This window comes from Carcharhinus amblyrhynchos, chromosome 2 (genome assembly GCF_965287045.1).
Source record: "Carcharhinus amblyrhynchos chromosome 2, sCarAmb.v2.hapA, whole genome shotgun sequence".
Lineage (NCBI taxonomy): Eukaryota > Metazoa > Chordata > Chondrichthyes > Carcharhiniformes > Carcharhinidae > Carcharhinus > Carcharhinus amblyrhynchos.
In genome coordinates, this window is record NC_137325.1 from 55,566,883 (window position 1) to 55,584,497 (window position 17,615).

General features: G+C 41.2%; 1 protein-coding gene across 5 annotated transcripts in view; it reads left to right on the plus strand.

Moving 5' to 3' along the window:
- Positions 1 to 17,615, plus strand: part of chn2 (chimerin 2) — a 504,281-nt gene that overhangs the window by 334,790 nt on the left and 151,876 nt on the right. For 4 of the 5 annotated variants that reach the window (XM_080206032.1, XM_080206021.1, XM_080206002.1 and 1 more), the window contains exons 2-3: positions 6,144 to 6,182; positions 17,540 to 17,595. Coding sequence is in view for 4 of the 5 variants with exons in the window: in XM_080206021.1 (XP_080062147.1) it covers positions 6,144 to 6,182; positions 17,540 to 17,595 (95 nt within the window). In the remaining variant the exon portion in view is untranslated. Of the gene's footprint in view, positions 1 to 435; positions 460 to 6,143; positions 6,183 to 17,539; positions 17,596 to 17,615 lie in introns of those variants that run through there. The other variant, XM_080206027.1, reaches the window with a different exon arrangement.

Below are 17,615 nucleotides of genomic sequence, written 5' to 3' on the forward strand. Positions count from 1 at the left end.
GCAGGTCACTGGATTATCTTGTAATGTGGTTCAAATCCCATGTAGTATATAACATAGATCATCTGTTAGATTCTGTCCTGATGTAACAATTATGCTAATACTGTTTGTAGTCATTAAGAAGTGATTAACTATTGGATGTTTGTATGTAAGGGTAAATATTGTTTCCATATTTGATGAAAATTTTACCATTCTTCTACAAAACAAATTTTGTAGCCAAATTTTTAAGTGGTATGTTTTGCTAAATAGTATTTGACTAAATGAGTTACATATACTAAATAACTGGATTACAATTATTTTTGAAGCATAGAAACATCTAAAAATTTTGCAATTAATCCATTTGCAATCATCTTTCTGAAAAAACATTTAAAATGGATGAATATTTTTATTTCAATATGATCTCCATGGTATGGTATTTGTCTCCATGTTTACAGTCTGCACTGATGCTTTCCCCACTCCAAGGTTTGTGAATCTTTGGATATATATAATCTATGTTTAAGGCTGGAAGTACAAGAATTTTCGTCTCGAGGAATTAAGGGACATAGGAAATTGGTGGGAAAGTGGAATTGCAGCCCAAGATCAGTCATGATTGTATTGGATGGTTGAGCAGGCTCGACAGACCGAATGGTCTACTTCTGCTCCAAATCTCGTACTCTTATAGTGAAAGAGTAGCTGACATCCTTTGCCAGACTTGGGAGATATGGTCAAGTTTCTACCTCGGGCAAGCATTTTGAGGAATTTTAATTCAGGGTTAGGACTGATATTTGTACAAATTTCCCAGAGAGCTATTTTCCTTATTCAATTTCCCTTTCACTTCATTTATCAAAGGTTTACCAATAGTGACCTGCATTTGTTCAAACCTGAAATGAATGAAACTTGAGTTGAAAACATCAAGTATATTTGTGCCTATGTATTGCACATTTCCTGTCCTTTCACAACTTGAAAATATTATTCAGCTATTCATATGATAAAACCAAACATACCTGTTTAGATGAATCAGATAGACTTCTACCCAAGTCTATTAACATTCTGAATGTGTTAAATCATCCAGGCCCCCCTTGACTAGAGGACACGTGTTCAATTGTTGGGACCCTTCATGACCAATTAGTCCGTTTACATGTCATTGAACTGCTAACAAGTCAGTCTGCAGGGGGTTGGGAGCCTGAGGCAGAAAAGTAGAAAGCAGAAGTGGAAGACAGAGGAAATAAGGGCTAGCAACAAACAGGAGCCTTAGTACAAAAAAAGTGTAAAAATATTAAAAAGTCAAATATTTTAAAGGCACTGTGTCTAAACGCATGGAGCATTTGCAGTAAGGTAGATAAGTTAATAGAGCAAATTGGTAGACATGGGTATGATATGATTGCAAGTACAGAGACATAGCTTCAAGGCACCAAAGCTGGAACTGAATATCCGATGCTATTTGATATTTAGGAAGGACGGACAAAAGAGGAAAAGAGTTGGGGAGGTGGTGTTAGTTAAGGATAAAATTAGTGCAATAGTGAGAGAGGATATTGCTTGAGAAAATCGAGACGTAGAATCAGTCTGGGTGGAGCTAAGAAGCAACAAGGACAGAAAACATCTGTGGGAGCTGTCAGTAGGCCTCCAAACAGTAGTGGCAAGGTAGGGGATGGTATTAAACTGGAAATTTGAAACGCATGTAACAAAGGTGATATTAGTTAACGGTGGCATGGTGTTAGGCAGCACAGTGGGCGTGACACACTGTTAGCACTGTTGCCTCACACTGCCAGGGAGCTGCGTTCAATTCCGGTCTTGGACAACTGTCTGTGTGGAGTTTGCACGCTCTCCCCGTGTTTGCATAGGTTTTCTCCAGGTGTTCTTGTTTCCTCCCATACTCCAAAGATGTGTAGGTTAAGTTGATTTGTCATGTTAAATTGGTCCTTAGTGTCAGAGGGATTAACAGGATGAAAGTATGGGTTTATGGGGATAGGACCTGGGTGGGATTGTTGTCTGTGCAGGCTCGATGGGCTGAATGGCCTCCTTTTGTACTATAAGAATTCTATTTAAAAAAAAAGGGCTACAATAATCATGGGGACTTTAATCTATGTATAGATTGGACAATAATTTACCAACAATACCATGGCAGATGAATTTCTTGATTGTGTACAAGATGTATTTTTAGACCAGTTTATTGAGGAACCAACTAAGGAACATACAATCATAGATTTGGTATTACGCAATGGGAGGGGGTTAATTAGTAATCTCATTGCACAGGGTCTTTTAGGGAAGAGTGACCATAACATGATAGAATTCTTCATTTGCATGAAAGTGAAAAAATCTGATCTGAGACTAGGGTCCTAAATCTAAACAAAGGAAACTACAAAGATATGAGGTAAGTTGGCTAAGATAGATTGGGGAACTTCATTAACAGGGATGACTATGGATAGGCAATGGCTAAGATTTAAGGAACAAATTTATGCATTGCAACGGTTATACACGACTCTCCACTCATATTGTCTGTACTTTTAAGACTTCATTAGCTATAAAGACTCGCATTCTAATCATTATTCTGTAAATTGAGTTTGTGTCTTTATATGCCCTGTTTGTGATTAGAACTCCCACTCACCTGACGAAGGGGCAGCCAGTGCTCCGAAAGCTAGTGGCTTTTGCTACCAAATAAACCTGTTGGACTTTAACTTGATGTTGTGAGACTTCTTCCTGTTTTTTTTCGAAGTGGCAGGCAATAACTAGTGTGGTAACGTAAGGCTGACTGCTTGGGACCTAGCTATTCAAAATATATATCAATGATTTGGATCAGGAAACCAAAAGTAATATTTCCAAGTTTGCTGATGACACAAAACTTGGGGGGAATGTGAGTGATGAGGAGGATATTAAGGGGTTCCAAGGTGATTTTAAATAATTTTAGTGTTGGCACATGCAATATAATGTGGTTAGATGTGAAGTTATGCACTTCGAATGGAGGATATCAGAATGGAAGAGTATTACTTAGATGGTGACAGAGTGGCAAATGTTGACGTACAAATGGACCATGGTGTCCTTACACGCCAATCACTGAAAGCAGGCATGCAGTTACAGCAAACAGTTGGGCAGGCAAATGATATGTTAGTCTTCATTGCAAGAAGACTTGAGTACAGGAGAATACAGTTTAACCACAGCTGTACAGGGTCTTGGTGAGACAACAGAGTATTGTGTTCAGTGCTCCTTGTCTAAGAAAGAATATCCTTGCCATAGAGTTAGTGCAGTGAAGCTTCACCAGACTGATTCCTGAGATGACATGATTGTCATATGAGGAGAAATTGAATTGACTGGGCCTGTATTTACCTGAATTTAGAATAGTGAGAATTATGACAGGGCTGGACTGACTTGATTCAGGGAAGTTGTTTCCTCTGGCTGAGGTGACTAAGACATTTGGTCACAGATTTAGGATATAGAGTAAGCCATTTAGGACTGTGATGAGGGGAAATGTCTTCACTCAGGTTGGTGAACCCATAGAATTCTCCACCATAGAAGGCTGTGGAGGCCAAATCACTAAATGTATTTAAGAAAGAAATAGATTACTGGATTCTGAAGGTATCAAGAAGTATGGGGTGAGCACAGGAATACGCTATTAAGTTAGCAGATCAGCCATGATCATGTTAAACGACGGAGCAGACTGAAAGAGCTGAATAGCCTACTGTTTTCAGTGTTCCTCTGCTGCATCTATGGGGTGAATTTTCTCTTTCTGCCTGCCATGGGAATCATGGAAGGTGAAGGGTGGACCATGGAAAGGTCTCTTGACCTCCGGTGGGATTTTCCAGTTTCAGGGTGAGCGTGGCCAGAAAATCCCATCATATGTTTTTGGTGGGCTGAAAAATCAACCTTTGAAGCCATTTTGCAGCACTATTTTTTTAAAAGCACCTTCCTCCTGACTGGAGGGATAGAGCAGATTAATAAGGTGGAGGAGACAGTGATTTTACCCCTTTAAGGGGTAGAAGTTAGAAAAGATAGATGAATTAGAGGAGAAAAATGGAAAAAAAAAATCAATTGCTGAAAAGTTTAAATTGGATACCAGAAAATGGAAAAGGAGTGAAGACAAAACTGATGACTAGAAGGGCACAAATAAATGTCAGGTTTTTTTAATAGTTTTAGAGTCGTCTGAACAGTTTCCGTGACAAATTCTCAAATGGATTTGTGCTGCATTTATATTACTGTGAAAATATATACATTATGAACGAGAGAAATAGATAAACAGCTTGAAGGCAATATGGAGGTGGAGCCACATTCTGAGCCAGTGAAAGAAGTGATTTAGAATTTGATAAAATACATACTTCACTTTTCTTCTCAGAAGCTAATCAAAATACCCCTGTATCCGCAGCTGCTGGAGAGGATGTGAGACAAATGTGCAGTTCTGCACAAACATGATCCAAATGAACCCTATTTTGGACAGAAACTGTACTAATACAGTATGCTTTAGGTTCCATTACAAGGTGATACTACTTGTTCTCCCAAAGGGCTGCACAAACCTGAATTATAGTTAGTTAGTTTTAGCCAGAAAATGGATACTACTTGGAGCAAACTTAAAACTTTGCCAAGTGTCAACTTTTGATAGTGTTTGCATGGAAAATGAAAGAATTAATAATTTAACTTTGAAATAGAACAAGCTTGTCAAATAGATAAGGTCTACTTAAAATAATGCTTAAAGTCAGTTTTCAAAAGAATTGCTAATTCAAAGTATGCAAGCAAAGTTGGTTGTCAAATAGGAGGCAGAGAGTGGGGGTCAATGGGTGCTATTCGGATTGGCGGATGGTGACTAGTGGGGTGCCCCAGGGGTCGGTGCTGGGGCCTCAGCTATTTACCATTTATATAGATGATCTGGAGGAGGGAACCGAGTGCAGGGTGTCGAAATTTGCTGATGACACCAAGATTGGGGGAACGGCAAATTGTGCGGAGGGTGTGGAGAGTCTGCAGAAGGATCTAGATAGGCTGGGCGAATGGGCCAGGAAATGGCAAATGGAATTTAATGTTGGCAAGTGTGAGGTGGTCCACTTTGGTAGGAAGAATGGTAGGAAGGACTATTACTTACGTGGCGAAAAACTGCAGCAGGCGACGGTGCAGAGGGACCTCGGGGTCCTTGTGCATGAGTCGCAAAAACCCAGCCTGCAGGTGCAGCAGGTGGTCAGGAAGGCGAATGGGATGCTGGCCTTCATAGCGAGGGGGATTGAATATAAAAGTAGGGAGGTCTTGCTGCAGCTGTATAGGGCATTGGTGAGGCCGCAGCTGGAGTACTGTGTGCAGTTTTGGGCGCCGCACCTGCGCAAGGATATTTTGGCCCTGGAGGGAGTGCAGAGGAGGTTTACTAGGCTGATACCGGAGTTGAAGGGGTTGAGCTATGAGGAGAGGCTGAATAAACTAGGCTTGTACTCGTTAGAGTTTAGAAGAATGAGGGGAGATCTCATTGAGACGTATAAGATGATGAATGGGATGGATAGGATAGAGGTGGAGAGACTCTTCCCGCTCAAAAAAGACAGTAGGACTAGGGGGCACAGCCTCAAGATAAAGGGGAGGCGGTTTAGAACGGAGTTGAGGAGGAACTTCTTCACTCAAAGGGTGGTGAATCTCTGGAATTCTCTGCCCGTTGAAGTGGTGGAGGCTGCCTCGCTAAATATTTTTAAGAAGCGGGTTGATGGGTTTTTGATAAGAGAAGGGATTAAGGGTTATGGGGAGAGGGTGGGAAAGTGGAACTGAGCCACGACAGATCAGCCATGATCTTATTGAATGGCGGGGCAGGCTTGAAGGGCTAGATGGCCTACTCCTGCTCCTATTTCTTATGTTCTTATGTTCTTATGTTGCTAAGATATTTACTATTTCCAATCAAGGTATAACTTACTTAGATGTATATTATTTACAAATATGATTGCAATACCTGCAATTCTGACTGTGAAATTGTACTGTGATATAGATAATATTTAGAAGAAAATACTAATCTACTTGGGGTACCTGTGTATGTTCATATATTTTGATGATTTTACTGAGGTTTTTTTTAACTCTGTGTTGATTGTACATCAATTTATATAAATTTCACATTTATATAAAAAATGCACAGTTTATACATAATGAAAGAATCATAGAATGTTGAAGAAAAAATTGTCTAATTTTTTTAACGGGTACATTTCTATTTTATTTTCTAGATGCTGAAGAGTATCAACCACCAATATGGAAATCCTATTGTAAGTTTAAAACCCAACTGTGTGAAATACAGGATAATCTATATGTTTTTATACAAAAGTAAGCTATAATTATGCATTTGATGTTAACATAGCATCAGCAATATGATTATTTCCTCCTCCATTTTAATGTCAAATTAGCATGTAGGCTTTAATTTTATTTTTAATTAAGTCTGCAAGGACAAATTAACAGATGTACTTGACAATAAAAGAGAACATTAATTTGTCTAAAATGGTGTTTTAGTAATGAAATGCTTCATTTATACTGCACAACTGAATAATAGAAGGCAGTTGCTACTGCTGCTCTGAATTCATTTCATTTATGTTACAGGGCAACTTCAGAGTTTTGGCAATAGCATTGAAACAATTAAAAGTAGCAACTGCCTTTAATTTTATTTAATTAATCCTTTCTCATCTCTACCCTCTCACATCACTGCAACGATTTGTGGTCTATTCAGCTTCATGACAATGTCTGCTGGTAAGAGGGGTGGATCAGCATATTTCAACAGCTGCTGTTAATTTGTCTAAATGACATTCTGTTCTCATTCAAAAGCACATGCACAGTTCTCCAAAAAAATCATAATCAAGACTTCAATTTCTGGACAGTGGGACGACTTCTATTTGTACTGGGGAGCAATGTGAAAACCAATGAAAGAACCAATCCCATTCACAGAGGGGAAGAATGGTAGCATTTGGCAGCTAATGCCGTAACCATTACCCTTTGCCACCAAAAACAATTTTTCACTTGAATATCATTGGATGCTACCTCACAAGGTGGCTGCCACTGCCCTTTGAGGCTCTGCACTGACCTGGTAAGGTTAAAATTTTGGTTTCCTGCTAAAACCTGCAAACCGACCCCCATTTCAAAACCTTCTATCTGCAATCCTTCTAAATTGTTTCATCTTTTCTGTGCAGTTCTCCTCAGCTTTTGTGATCTAATGAACACCATTCACCGTTCTGACACACCCCATTATTTGCAACAGAGCCCTCTGCCGCCTCTTGTGCTCTATCGTAGCTACCTAATTCCTATCTGTAAGCACTCCCCATTTCCTGTATAGTATTCTCAAAGTAAATTGCTTTGGGACATTTGATGCATGAAACTAGCTATGTAAATGCAAATTATTTTTATAATTCAGGTTCACTATTTAGTTATAAAGTGGCAGATTCATGGCCCGAGGAACCTGATGGATTAGATACATTCCGTTCAGCTCTTGCCCCTGCTTCATTTCCAATCTATAAGGGATGAAAGTATTCTATGTTTGCTGACTGTAAGGGTTCTGCGGTGATTGTCCCTTTCAGGATTCATCTACAGAGTAAGGGTACCAGTGACCTGGAGAACTAACCAAGGAGCAGGGAAGGAAGATCATCTTGGTGCGCTGGGGCCTCAGCTATTTACCATTTGTATAGATGATCTGGAGGAGGGAACCGAGTGTATGGTGTCGAAATTTGCTGATGACACCAAGATTGGTGGAACGGCAAATTGCGCGGAGGGTGTGGAGAGTCTGCAGAAGGATCTAGATAGGCTGGGTGAATGGGCCAGGAACTGGCAAATGGAATTTAATGTTGGCAAGTGCGAGGTGGTCCACTTTGGTAGGAATAATGGTAGGAAGGATTATTACTTACGGGGCAAAAAACTGCAGCAGGTGACGGTGCAGAGGGACCTCGGGGTCCTTGTGCATGAGTCGCAAAAACCCAGCTTGCAGGTGCAGCAGGTGGTCAGGAAAGCAAATGGGATGCTGGCCTTCATAGCGAGGGGGATTGAATATAAAAGTAGGGAGGTCTTGCTGCGGCTGTATAGGGCATTGGTGAGGCCGCAGCTGGAGTACTGTGTGCAGTTTTGGGCGCCGTACTTACGCAAGGATATTTTGGCCTTGGAGGGAGTGCAGAGGAGGTTTACTAGGCTGATGCCGGAGTTGAGGGGGTTGAGCTATGAGGAGAGGCTGAATAAACTAGGCTTGTACTCGTTAGAGTTTAGAAGAATGAGGGGAGATCTCATTGAGACGTATAAGATGATGAATGGGATGGATAGGATAGAGGTGGAGAGACTCTTCCCACTCAGAAAGGACAGTAGGACTAGGGGGCACAGCTTCAAGATAAAGGGGGGGCGTTTTAGAACGGAGTTGAGGAGGAACTTCTTCACTCAAAGGGTGGTGAATCTCTGGAATTCTCTGCCCGTTGAAGTGGTGGAGGCTGCCTCGCTAAATATTTTTAAGACGCGGGTTGATGGGTTTTTGATAAGACAGGGGATTAAAGGTTATGGGGAGAGGGCGGGAATGTGGAACTGAGCCACAACGGATCAGCCATGATCTTATTGAATGGCGGGACAGGCTCGAAGGGCTAGATGGCCTACTCCTGCTCCTATTTCTTATGTTCGGGTTTCTGATATTGAACCCTCTTGGGAGTTGTCTGGCAGCCGTGAGGCTGCAAGCCTTTGTATTGTATTTAGATGTAAATAAACATTTACAGTTGTTATTTACTAAACTGATGAAAGGAATCATTCCTGGTTCCATGTAAAAGAATTTTGGGAACAGTCAAATCAGTCCCTTAGGGAGATGGATGGTTAATTCAAAACTATTCCTAATTTCGTATTATTGGAAATTTTCATTGTGAAAGTGCTGAATTGGTGGGAGAACTGTTCTAAATCCCGACTGTTCTGTCAATTCAGCTTCTCACCTGAATCTCTGCACTCTGAGCATTGCAGAGGCCCCAGTTAGGAATCTCATTCTAAACACGGGAGCGCTGGGCCCATTCACGCTGGAGTTTGACAGTTCTGGAGCTCTGTGCATGCACAGTGGCCCCAAACTATCAACCTCCCATTTGCTGGCCAACTTGATCGTTGGCCAGCCTGGGACCACTGCAGTGCTGCCCCTCCAGCCCTCCACCAGGCCCGATCGTGGCCACCCCACATAATTCCTGGGCCAGCCCTGACTCCCTTCTGTCCTGGAGCATCCTGATGTCCAGGCCCCACCCCCAGCACTGGCAATTTCTCCCCCTCCCCACCACCCTCACCCCTCCCCGCCGGGATCAGACCCCACTCCTCCAGAGGCAGGCCCACCCCAATCATTGTCCTCCCTCCATCCCAGACTGAACCTGTCACAGAGTGGCAGCGGGACCCCCCCAACCCCACCGATTGCCCCAAGTCCTGCCCATAATAGGCTCTGCCCCCGTGGCACTGCTGATGCCCAATGGGCAGTGCCAAAGTGCCCCCTGGGCATGGGCACTTGTTCCTTTGGGAGTGCCAGGGGGCACTGCCAGAATTCCTATGCCCAGGGAGTACCACCCCTCTGCCGTCCAACCTCCTGGGAGGCCCTGATTGCCCCCCACTTCATTCGGTGGGGTCTCCTGCTAGTCCCCCGAATGTGGGGAGCTAGTCTGAATCCCGCCAGAATAAAGTACTCCTGGTGGGGTGGGAGATTCAATCGGGACCTTTCAGGTCCTGATAATTAACTAATAAACATCCTTAAAATACATGCAGAAAAGATGTAAATGACTTACCTGCCTTCTCGCCGGTTTCCAGTATGGTCTGGCCGGCGACTGTTCTCCAGCTGTGGGAGATGTGCATGTGTAAATCCCTGTTCAAAGCTGGAGATGCTTATCTCCCACTGCGACCTGACAGAAAAGTTGCGGGTTGCAGTGGGAGAATCGCGGCCTTTGCTTCTGTATTGGATACCTGGGTTCAGATCATTCAGAGCTCCAGTATTTGAAGCTTAGCTGTTTCCTTTGACAGCCCACTCTTTAGTTAAGCTCTTTAGTGACCCAGGGATTGTGATAACGAAATGCACCTGATACTGTACTGTTGCACTTTCTCCCTCAAGCATTATCTCCATTGTCAGAAGGCATACTGGAAAATACTAGTAAGGTGAGGCCAACTGTTCCAGTGTTGGATTGAACACAATGCAAATTCCAGTTAAATTCAATGTATTTTGTATTTTTGTGACGGTGTTAGCCAGGGCCTGTTGGGTAACATTCTTGTTCCTGAGCCCAAACCTGTGTTTTCGAGTCCAACTGCAGAGCATGATGCACAAAAATCGAGGCTGACATTCGTTTACAGTAGTGAGGAAGTGTTGCACAGTCTTTCAGATGAAAAGTTAAACTGACACCTCAACTACTTTCAGGGAAATGTAAAAGGTTCCATGCACTATTTTGAATAAGAGCAGCAGTGTTTATTTGCAAGGCAAGTCTGTTGCTTGTATTCTGATTTGTTTCCTTGGAGGTCACAGCCAACAGTTTAACTGGGATGTATAATTTGATCCTTTGGGCTGTTGAGTAATTCAGAGACTCTGCAATGTGTGGTTCGACCCAGTCATTCTCAGGCAGGCTCCAAAGTTCATGGTGCTAACACTATTGTTTTTAAAGAACTTGAAGAGCTATCACTCCCAGTTTGGGAGCACTGACAGCCTTCACACTCCTGAATTCGAAAAGGAAGGTGAGGTGTGGAAGGAATTTAAAATGAGAAGAAGAATTTTAAAATTCAGCTGTTGCTGGAGTAGGTCAGTGGACAGAGGGATGATGGGTGAATGGGCTTTGCTGAGTTAGATATGGGCAGCAAGGTTTTAGACGAGTTCAGACTTATTGAAGATGGGAGCTTGACTATGAGAACATTTGAATTGGCTAGTCTGGCAAATACCAGATAACCATTCTAAGGCCTTGATGTCCTTCCAAAAATGTGCACATCCTGAATTTGGAACGATTTCTTGCAAGGCACATCAGCTGTCCTTTTTTACATGTGCATTGTTATGGGGCTGAGCCCAGAAACTGACACATCCTCACTGGTTCCCTCAGTCCATTCCTACCAGAACCACGCGTGGACTTCTTATTTGTGGCTATATATATGCCTAGTCACTCGAGCCTGTGGGCTGGAACTCAGGTCGAGAGATGGAAGAGGAAGGAGCTCCAGGGAATATATGTCTTGTTCTGTTTTCATTTCTTATTCTGTACACGAGCTGGCAATTCTCATTGCTGATGATGGGTGCCTAAAGTGAATAATATTTCATGGTTAAGCACTTTAATAAGTGACGAATTTTAAAAGAAAAAAATGATTCAAGTTTCAACAAAAACTGATACTGTTACGGTTTAAAATATTTCCAGTGCACAGAGAAACATAATGATTGATACTGCTAATATCTGAAATGCTCAATTGAATTATTCTATCAGGAAATTCCTTCAATTATTAGAATGTTGCAAACATTTTTCACAAAAAAAACCACTTGTGCTTAATTTTAATTAGTTTTATTCCACATCATCAACACAATTTAACTGCAACCTTTTCAATCTATTCCTTGATGAGGCTGAATAAGTACTCATGTTCTGAATTGATGTAAAATACATTCTATTCTATCCACTTTGTCTGCCTGTGGAATATTGCTACTGGTGCATTTGCAGCATGTATTTGGGCCTGCTGTGAAGACCATTTGTCTGGACAATTTTTCATTCTCCCCTTGGTCATATTATATTTGATCCGGTATTTAACTGAGAAATAAGCAACCTGCTTCCTCTCACTGGAAAACCTGAGCATCTGTCGAAACTAGTAATTTGGCTTAAATTGCTCCTTTGAGTTGGGAATCTGTTGCTGTTCATCTGCAAAAACTAAGCTATTCCTTAACAGCTGTTTTGATGATCGATTTGAAGCGACATTTACTCGGAGACGTAACAGTAGTTGATTAACTATTTTACATCCACACATTTTTCTGTGGACAATGGGGGAATTCTTACTTCCAAAAACAGGTGATCTATTAACAATCCGAAACCCGGCTTCAAATGATGCACTTCTGGTTTTGCAAAAGGTGTGATGAGGGGAGGTGGGCAGCCAAACCGCTCACAGAAAGCAGGTTGGTCATTTAAATATTATAATGGTGCAGCATACCTCAGAATTGACTACAATTAAAATGGAAAAATTGACAGCCCTGTAAACAACCATGTGTTCCTTTCAAAGACTTCTGCATTTAACTGGGGTGCATTAGGCTATGAGCAAACCTCCTGGGGGAGGTGGAGTGCCAATTTCAATATCCTATAAGCCCGTTAAGAATGATATTAAAATAAGTTTTGTGATTTAACTGTGAATGCATGGGTTTTCTGGGCTTTGAGAAATTCACCAGTGAAAGCAACGTGAGGGCGTAGTGGTAATTTGAGGGCTTAAAAAATGCTAGGGAAATATTCTAATAAATATTGAAATCTTACAGTTACTTCATTACCTAATTGTGTGAAGGGCTTTTGTTCATAGTGCTTATCCTGAGAAGTTACTTCCCTACTTTGGAGGTTTGTACATCTGAATAGCATTTTGTTGCTGCAAACTGTCACATCATCATGATTAAATAAGAACATACTTTGAATAAGGAGATCATGACTGGTCTGATAGTAAGCTCAAATCTGCATTCCGCTAACCCCTAATAACCTATCACCCTGTTGCTTACTAAGGAACTATCCACCTCTGCCTTAAAAATATTCAAACTCTGCCTCCACTACCTTTTCAGGAAGAGAGTTCCAAAGACTCAGCTCTAATCTCCATTTTAAATTGCCAATCACTTATTTTTAAACGGTAACCCTTAGTATTAGATTCTGCAAGAAGAAGAAACATCTACCCTGTCAAGACCACTCAAGATCTTATATGTTTTAACTCCAGAGAATGCAAGTCTAGTCTGTCCAATCTTTCCTAATACAACAATCCACCCATTCCAAGTATTAGTCTGATAAACCTTCTCTGAACTACTTCCACTGAATTTATATCCTTCTTTAAAAAAGGTAAAAGGGGTGGTTCTCCCAGCCCACTGCTCTGCTCAGGCAGCACAGCGGGGCAGGAAACATCAGTGGAGGCCATTTCGCAGGCTCCCCACTGAGCGCCCGAGCCTACACACGTCTCCCAGCTCCCTACGAACAGGGAACAGACAGCCAATGCCGCGGGAGGAAAGAGGGCCAAGGAGGAGACACCCTGACCCCTCTACATCTCAGAGCTCTGCAGTCTGTCAATAGTTTGATCATTTCTTTTTATTCTTCCTGCCAAAATGGGCAATTTCACATTTTCCCACATCGTACTTCATTTGCTTGATCTTTGCTTACTCAATTAACGTATCTATATCTTTTTATATCTCCTTATTTTCTCTTCTCAATTTAGTTTCCTACTTATCTTTGTGCCATCAGCAAATTTGGCATCGACCCCTTCAATCCTTTCATCTAAGTCATTTCTATAAATAGTAAACAGTTGAGGTTCAAACACTGTGTCACACATCTTGCCAACCAGAAAAAGACGCATTTGTGTCTGCTGTCTCCTTTCTGCTAGCCAGCTAATCTTCTATCCATACCAATATGTTGCTCCCTACACTGTGAGTTTTTATTTTTTAATGTAACCTTTGACGTGGCATCTTTTGAAATACTTTCTGGAAACCTAATTGCAGTACATCCACCAGTTTCCCTTTATCCACAGCACAGGTTACTTCCTCAAAGAACTCCAGTAAGTTGGGTAAACATGGTTATCTTTTCACAAAAGCATTTTGACTCTACCTGATGTCTTGAGTTTATCCAAGTGCCCTGCTATAATTTATTTAATAATAGCTTCTAACATTTTCCCTACGACAGATTTCAGTTTGGACGTTAGGTGAGATCCAAAATGATGAGCAGGAGGAAGAGAAGATTATGAGCAGTAGGCACACCAACAATAGCAGAAGCAGCAGTAGTCTGGTGCTTACAGACCTGTCACTCCACAAGACAGAGAGCAGAAGTGATAGCTGTAATCAAAGAGGGTACAGACAGAGTTTCACCTTCCTGGCCATGTCAGAATAGCAGTAGCTGAGGAAGTTCAGGGTCTTGTGCCAGCTGATGGCAGACATTTGCAGCCTGCTGGAAGAAGTCACGTTGTCAAGCGGATTGGATGGCAACACTTTTCCAATGCCCTCAACTGCTTTGCTCTTGGCTCCCTTAAGACTGATGGAGACATTTGCAGGATCTCGCAGTTTATGGCTTGTAGGATAGGTGACTGATGCCATGTTTTTCAGGCTAAACAAATTATGCACATTTTGTGACTCATAATGCCAGTCAGAATAAGCAGATGTTTGATTGTGTTGCTTTGATTGCATGTTCCACTGCATGCATGTGGCAACTAAAACATTGTCAAATCACTCAGGATTGTTATCTGCAACAAGAGATTCCATTCCATCGGTGTGCAGTTGGTGTGCAAACAGACAAAGATGTTAATGCAGATGTATGCACAAGATTCCCAGTCAATTGCTATGACACTTTCATTCTGTGACAACCCACCATCCATGATCACTTTGCACCCTGAAGTAGACTTATCGGCTAGTTGCTTGGAGATAAGATTTATCCACATTGTGGCAGATTACACCAATGAAGAATCCAGTCAGTGATGCCCAGGAGCAATACATTTAAAGCCATACAATAACCAAATGTGTCACTAAACCAGGTGCTTCAAAGGATCTGCAGGGCCCTTCAGCACCTAGCAGCTAAGGTCTCCTAAATGGTCATGGTGTTGTGCATTCTTCACAACATTGTGCATCAGCAAAATTTGGATATTCAGAAAGAATAAGGTATAGAGCACTGAATCATTTGAGAGGAGGAATGGGATGCAACCTGTGCAGCAGCAATTGCTGCATGGGTGCTCTCCTTATTGCTTGGTAAGATTCGATGAGTGCATCATGTGACATCCATTCCGCCACCCCCCTCAACCCACTCTTCACAGAAAACAATACGGCCTTGCAACAGCAATGCATTCCTTTCAAAGACCTGCATGGTTTGGCATTAAATCTTGTCTTAGATTTCATCACAAGTAGGAAGGACAGTGGACAGGCAACCAAGAATGGGCAAAAGGGAAATGGAAGTATGAACGAATAATTTTTATGTGGCTAAAATATCAAACAGAAACTCATCAGTTTAACAGTAATACCATTGTTATGTACTGGAGTAGGCTTGAGAAAGCAGAATGAACTGGTTGTTGTGATGCAACTGTCAGGAGGTAGTTGAATGTGCCACTGTACTCCCCTTTTCTGCCAAGCTTAGGTTAGTAAACCACTACCAGCATTAAATTCAAGAGTACAGCACTTCATTCCTGCTGCTCATTTCCCAAACAATCTCGAGCCACACAGTTTTGTTTTCACTGACAGGCTTCTTCCTCCTGTCAATAGGGAACAGTATCTCCCTGTGGACCAATGTAGCCCACAGCATCAGTAAAGTGAGGCGCGGACCTCGAACATTGGGATTTGGTTCTAACAAATGCTTATTTCGTTCCACTGCTTCCTGAATCCATCAGTGGTCATCTTTGCAGCAGCCCCCCCCCCCCCCCCCCCCCTTAAATATCAGAGTTGAAATCCTCTCATGAGGATCATTTTTACACCTAATTGACTGGGAAATCTGGACGTCTAGTGCAAATGCAATGGCTGTGTTTGAAAGCCACTGACAAATGCTCTGAATTTACTTCCGGGTTTACCAGATGCTACCAAACAACCCTGCAATTGCTCACTAAATCAGATACAAAATGCTTCCTGTAACTGCATGTTGTCTTACACTGCGTGTTGTTTGACAAGCTGCATCATACCTATGTTGAGACGTATACATCACTGAGATCCTAATCTGAACTGGAGTTTTAAGCTAATGTAAAATATTTCCCTGATGTTGGAACAGGAGAATCAATGGGTTATACAATTTATTGTTGAACAGAGTAGGATTGGCAGGCATCAAAGAGATAACAAAATTGGAAATATTTTATCTCTTTTTTTTTTCATCTCATTTTAGTGACTTGTGAACAGCTTCAGTCAAAGTAACCAAATATCAAAGAAAACCAGTTAACTAATTCTAATTTTTTTTAGTTGTGATTCCGTATGGGGTCATCTACTCAATGAAAAAAGTGTTTTTATGGCTGCCTTCACTGTCTACCTATCTCTATTTAATGATAAGATCTGACTGGAGCTTGATAGGCCTTTGTAGTTGACAAAACCACTGTTCACTCCATGAAAATAAACAGAAACAATAATAGAACCTGAATGGTGCACAGTGTTATCTCTTTTCTCACTTTGTATTTATTTTACTTATTCCCACTTTCATTTATTTTAAAATATCTCCCAGTTAAAATATGATACATTTGCCAAGTTTAGCTGATTTTATCTTCATTATCTTAATTAAATTATTCTTTATATATATTTGTATACAATTTCACTGCTATTGGGAGCAAGAAAAATCTTCCCACACTGTTGTTTGTTTTTAAATCTCTATTACCCTCTTGTATTCCTATTGTGTGGCAAAGAATGCTGCAATTGAAACCAGCTACTTGACTGTATGGAAGATGACTTGTCTATCCATTTTTATTCATTTAGGTATATGTTTGCTTCCTCCAACTGTTTGTGAAAAATAGCCAGGCTTTGCTTAGCATATATGTTACTAGTGGTTGTGGATCGTGTGATTAGTTAATTACAGGAATTCATTTTGCCATAAGTTAACAGTGTGCTACTAGATTATCTGAAAATATTTCCATATTAATATGCTTTCTTGATGATTATTTTGATCATCAAGCTGAAAGCACTAATCTAGCTTTTTCTTTCAGATGCTATTGGCCTGTTGTGCATTTTTAACGTTTTCACTATTTCTTTTAAATTTTGAAGATTCCAGTCTTTTCATACACAAATGTCATTTTTTTGCCTCTTCAGCTTGAACTTAAATAAAGCTTGCAGGCATTACTATTTGTTGGATGAAAGGACTGTTGGATATTGATATATAAATGTTCTTGCTATGTACTCAAACAAAAAAACCTGAAGTAACAAAAAAGTTTTCACTCCGTAGCACTAGCTCAGTGATGCATACCTATTGCATAAGACCATAAGACATAGGAACAGAATTAGGCCACTCGGCCCATTGTGTCTGCTCCACCATTCAATCATGGCTGATATTTTTCTCATGAATATTCTCCTGCCTTTTTCCTCATTGTCATGACAATGTTTTTTTTAAAAATTCCCTATCTTCGTAATCTCTTACTCCACAATCCTCAATTATCTGGTGTTTTTGTCTAATTCTGGCCCCTTATGCATTCCCAATTATAAATGTTCCACCATTGATGTCCATGCCCTCAGTTGCCTAGGCTCCAAGCTCTGAAACTCCTTCCCTACACATTCCATCTCTCTACCTCACTTTCCTCCATTAAGATAACCCTCAAAACCGACCTTACTGACCAAGCTTTTGGTGTTCTGATCTAATATCTCATTAGGTGATTTATAGTCAAGTATGGTTCAGAATTAATATTTTACACAATACCTCTTAATTGCAGAATTAAAACACATAGATCAGCAGTGTGGGATTCAGGTATTTAACTCCAGTGATGTGTTGGTATATTTAATGTGCTAACATTATTTTATTCTGTTTTTGGACAGTGTATCAGTTACAGCAGGAAGCCCCACGTCCGAAGAGAATTATTTGCCCTCGAGAGGTCAGTTGGAAATTAGACTG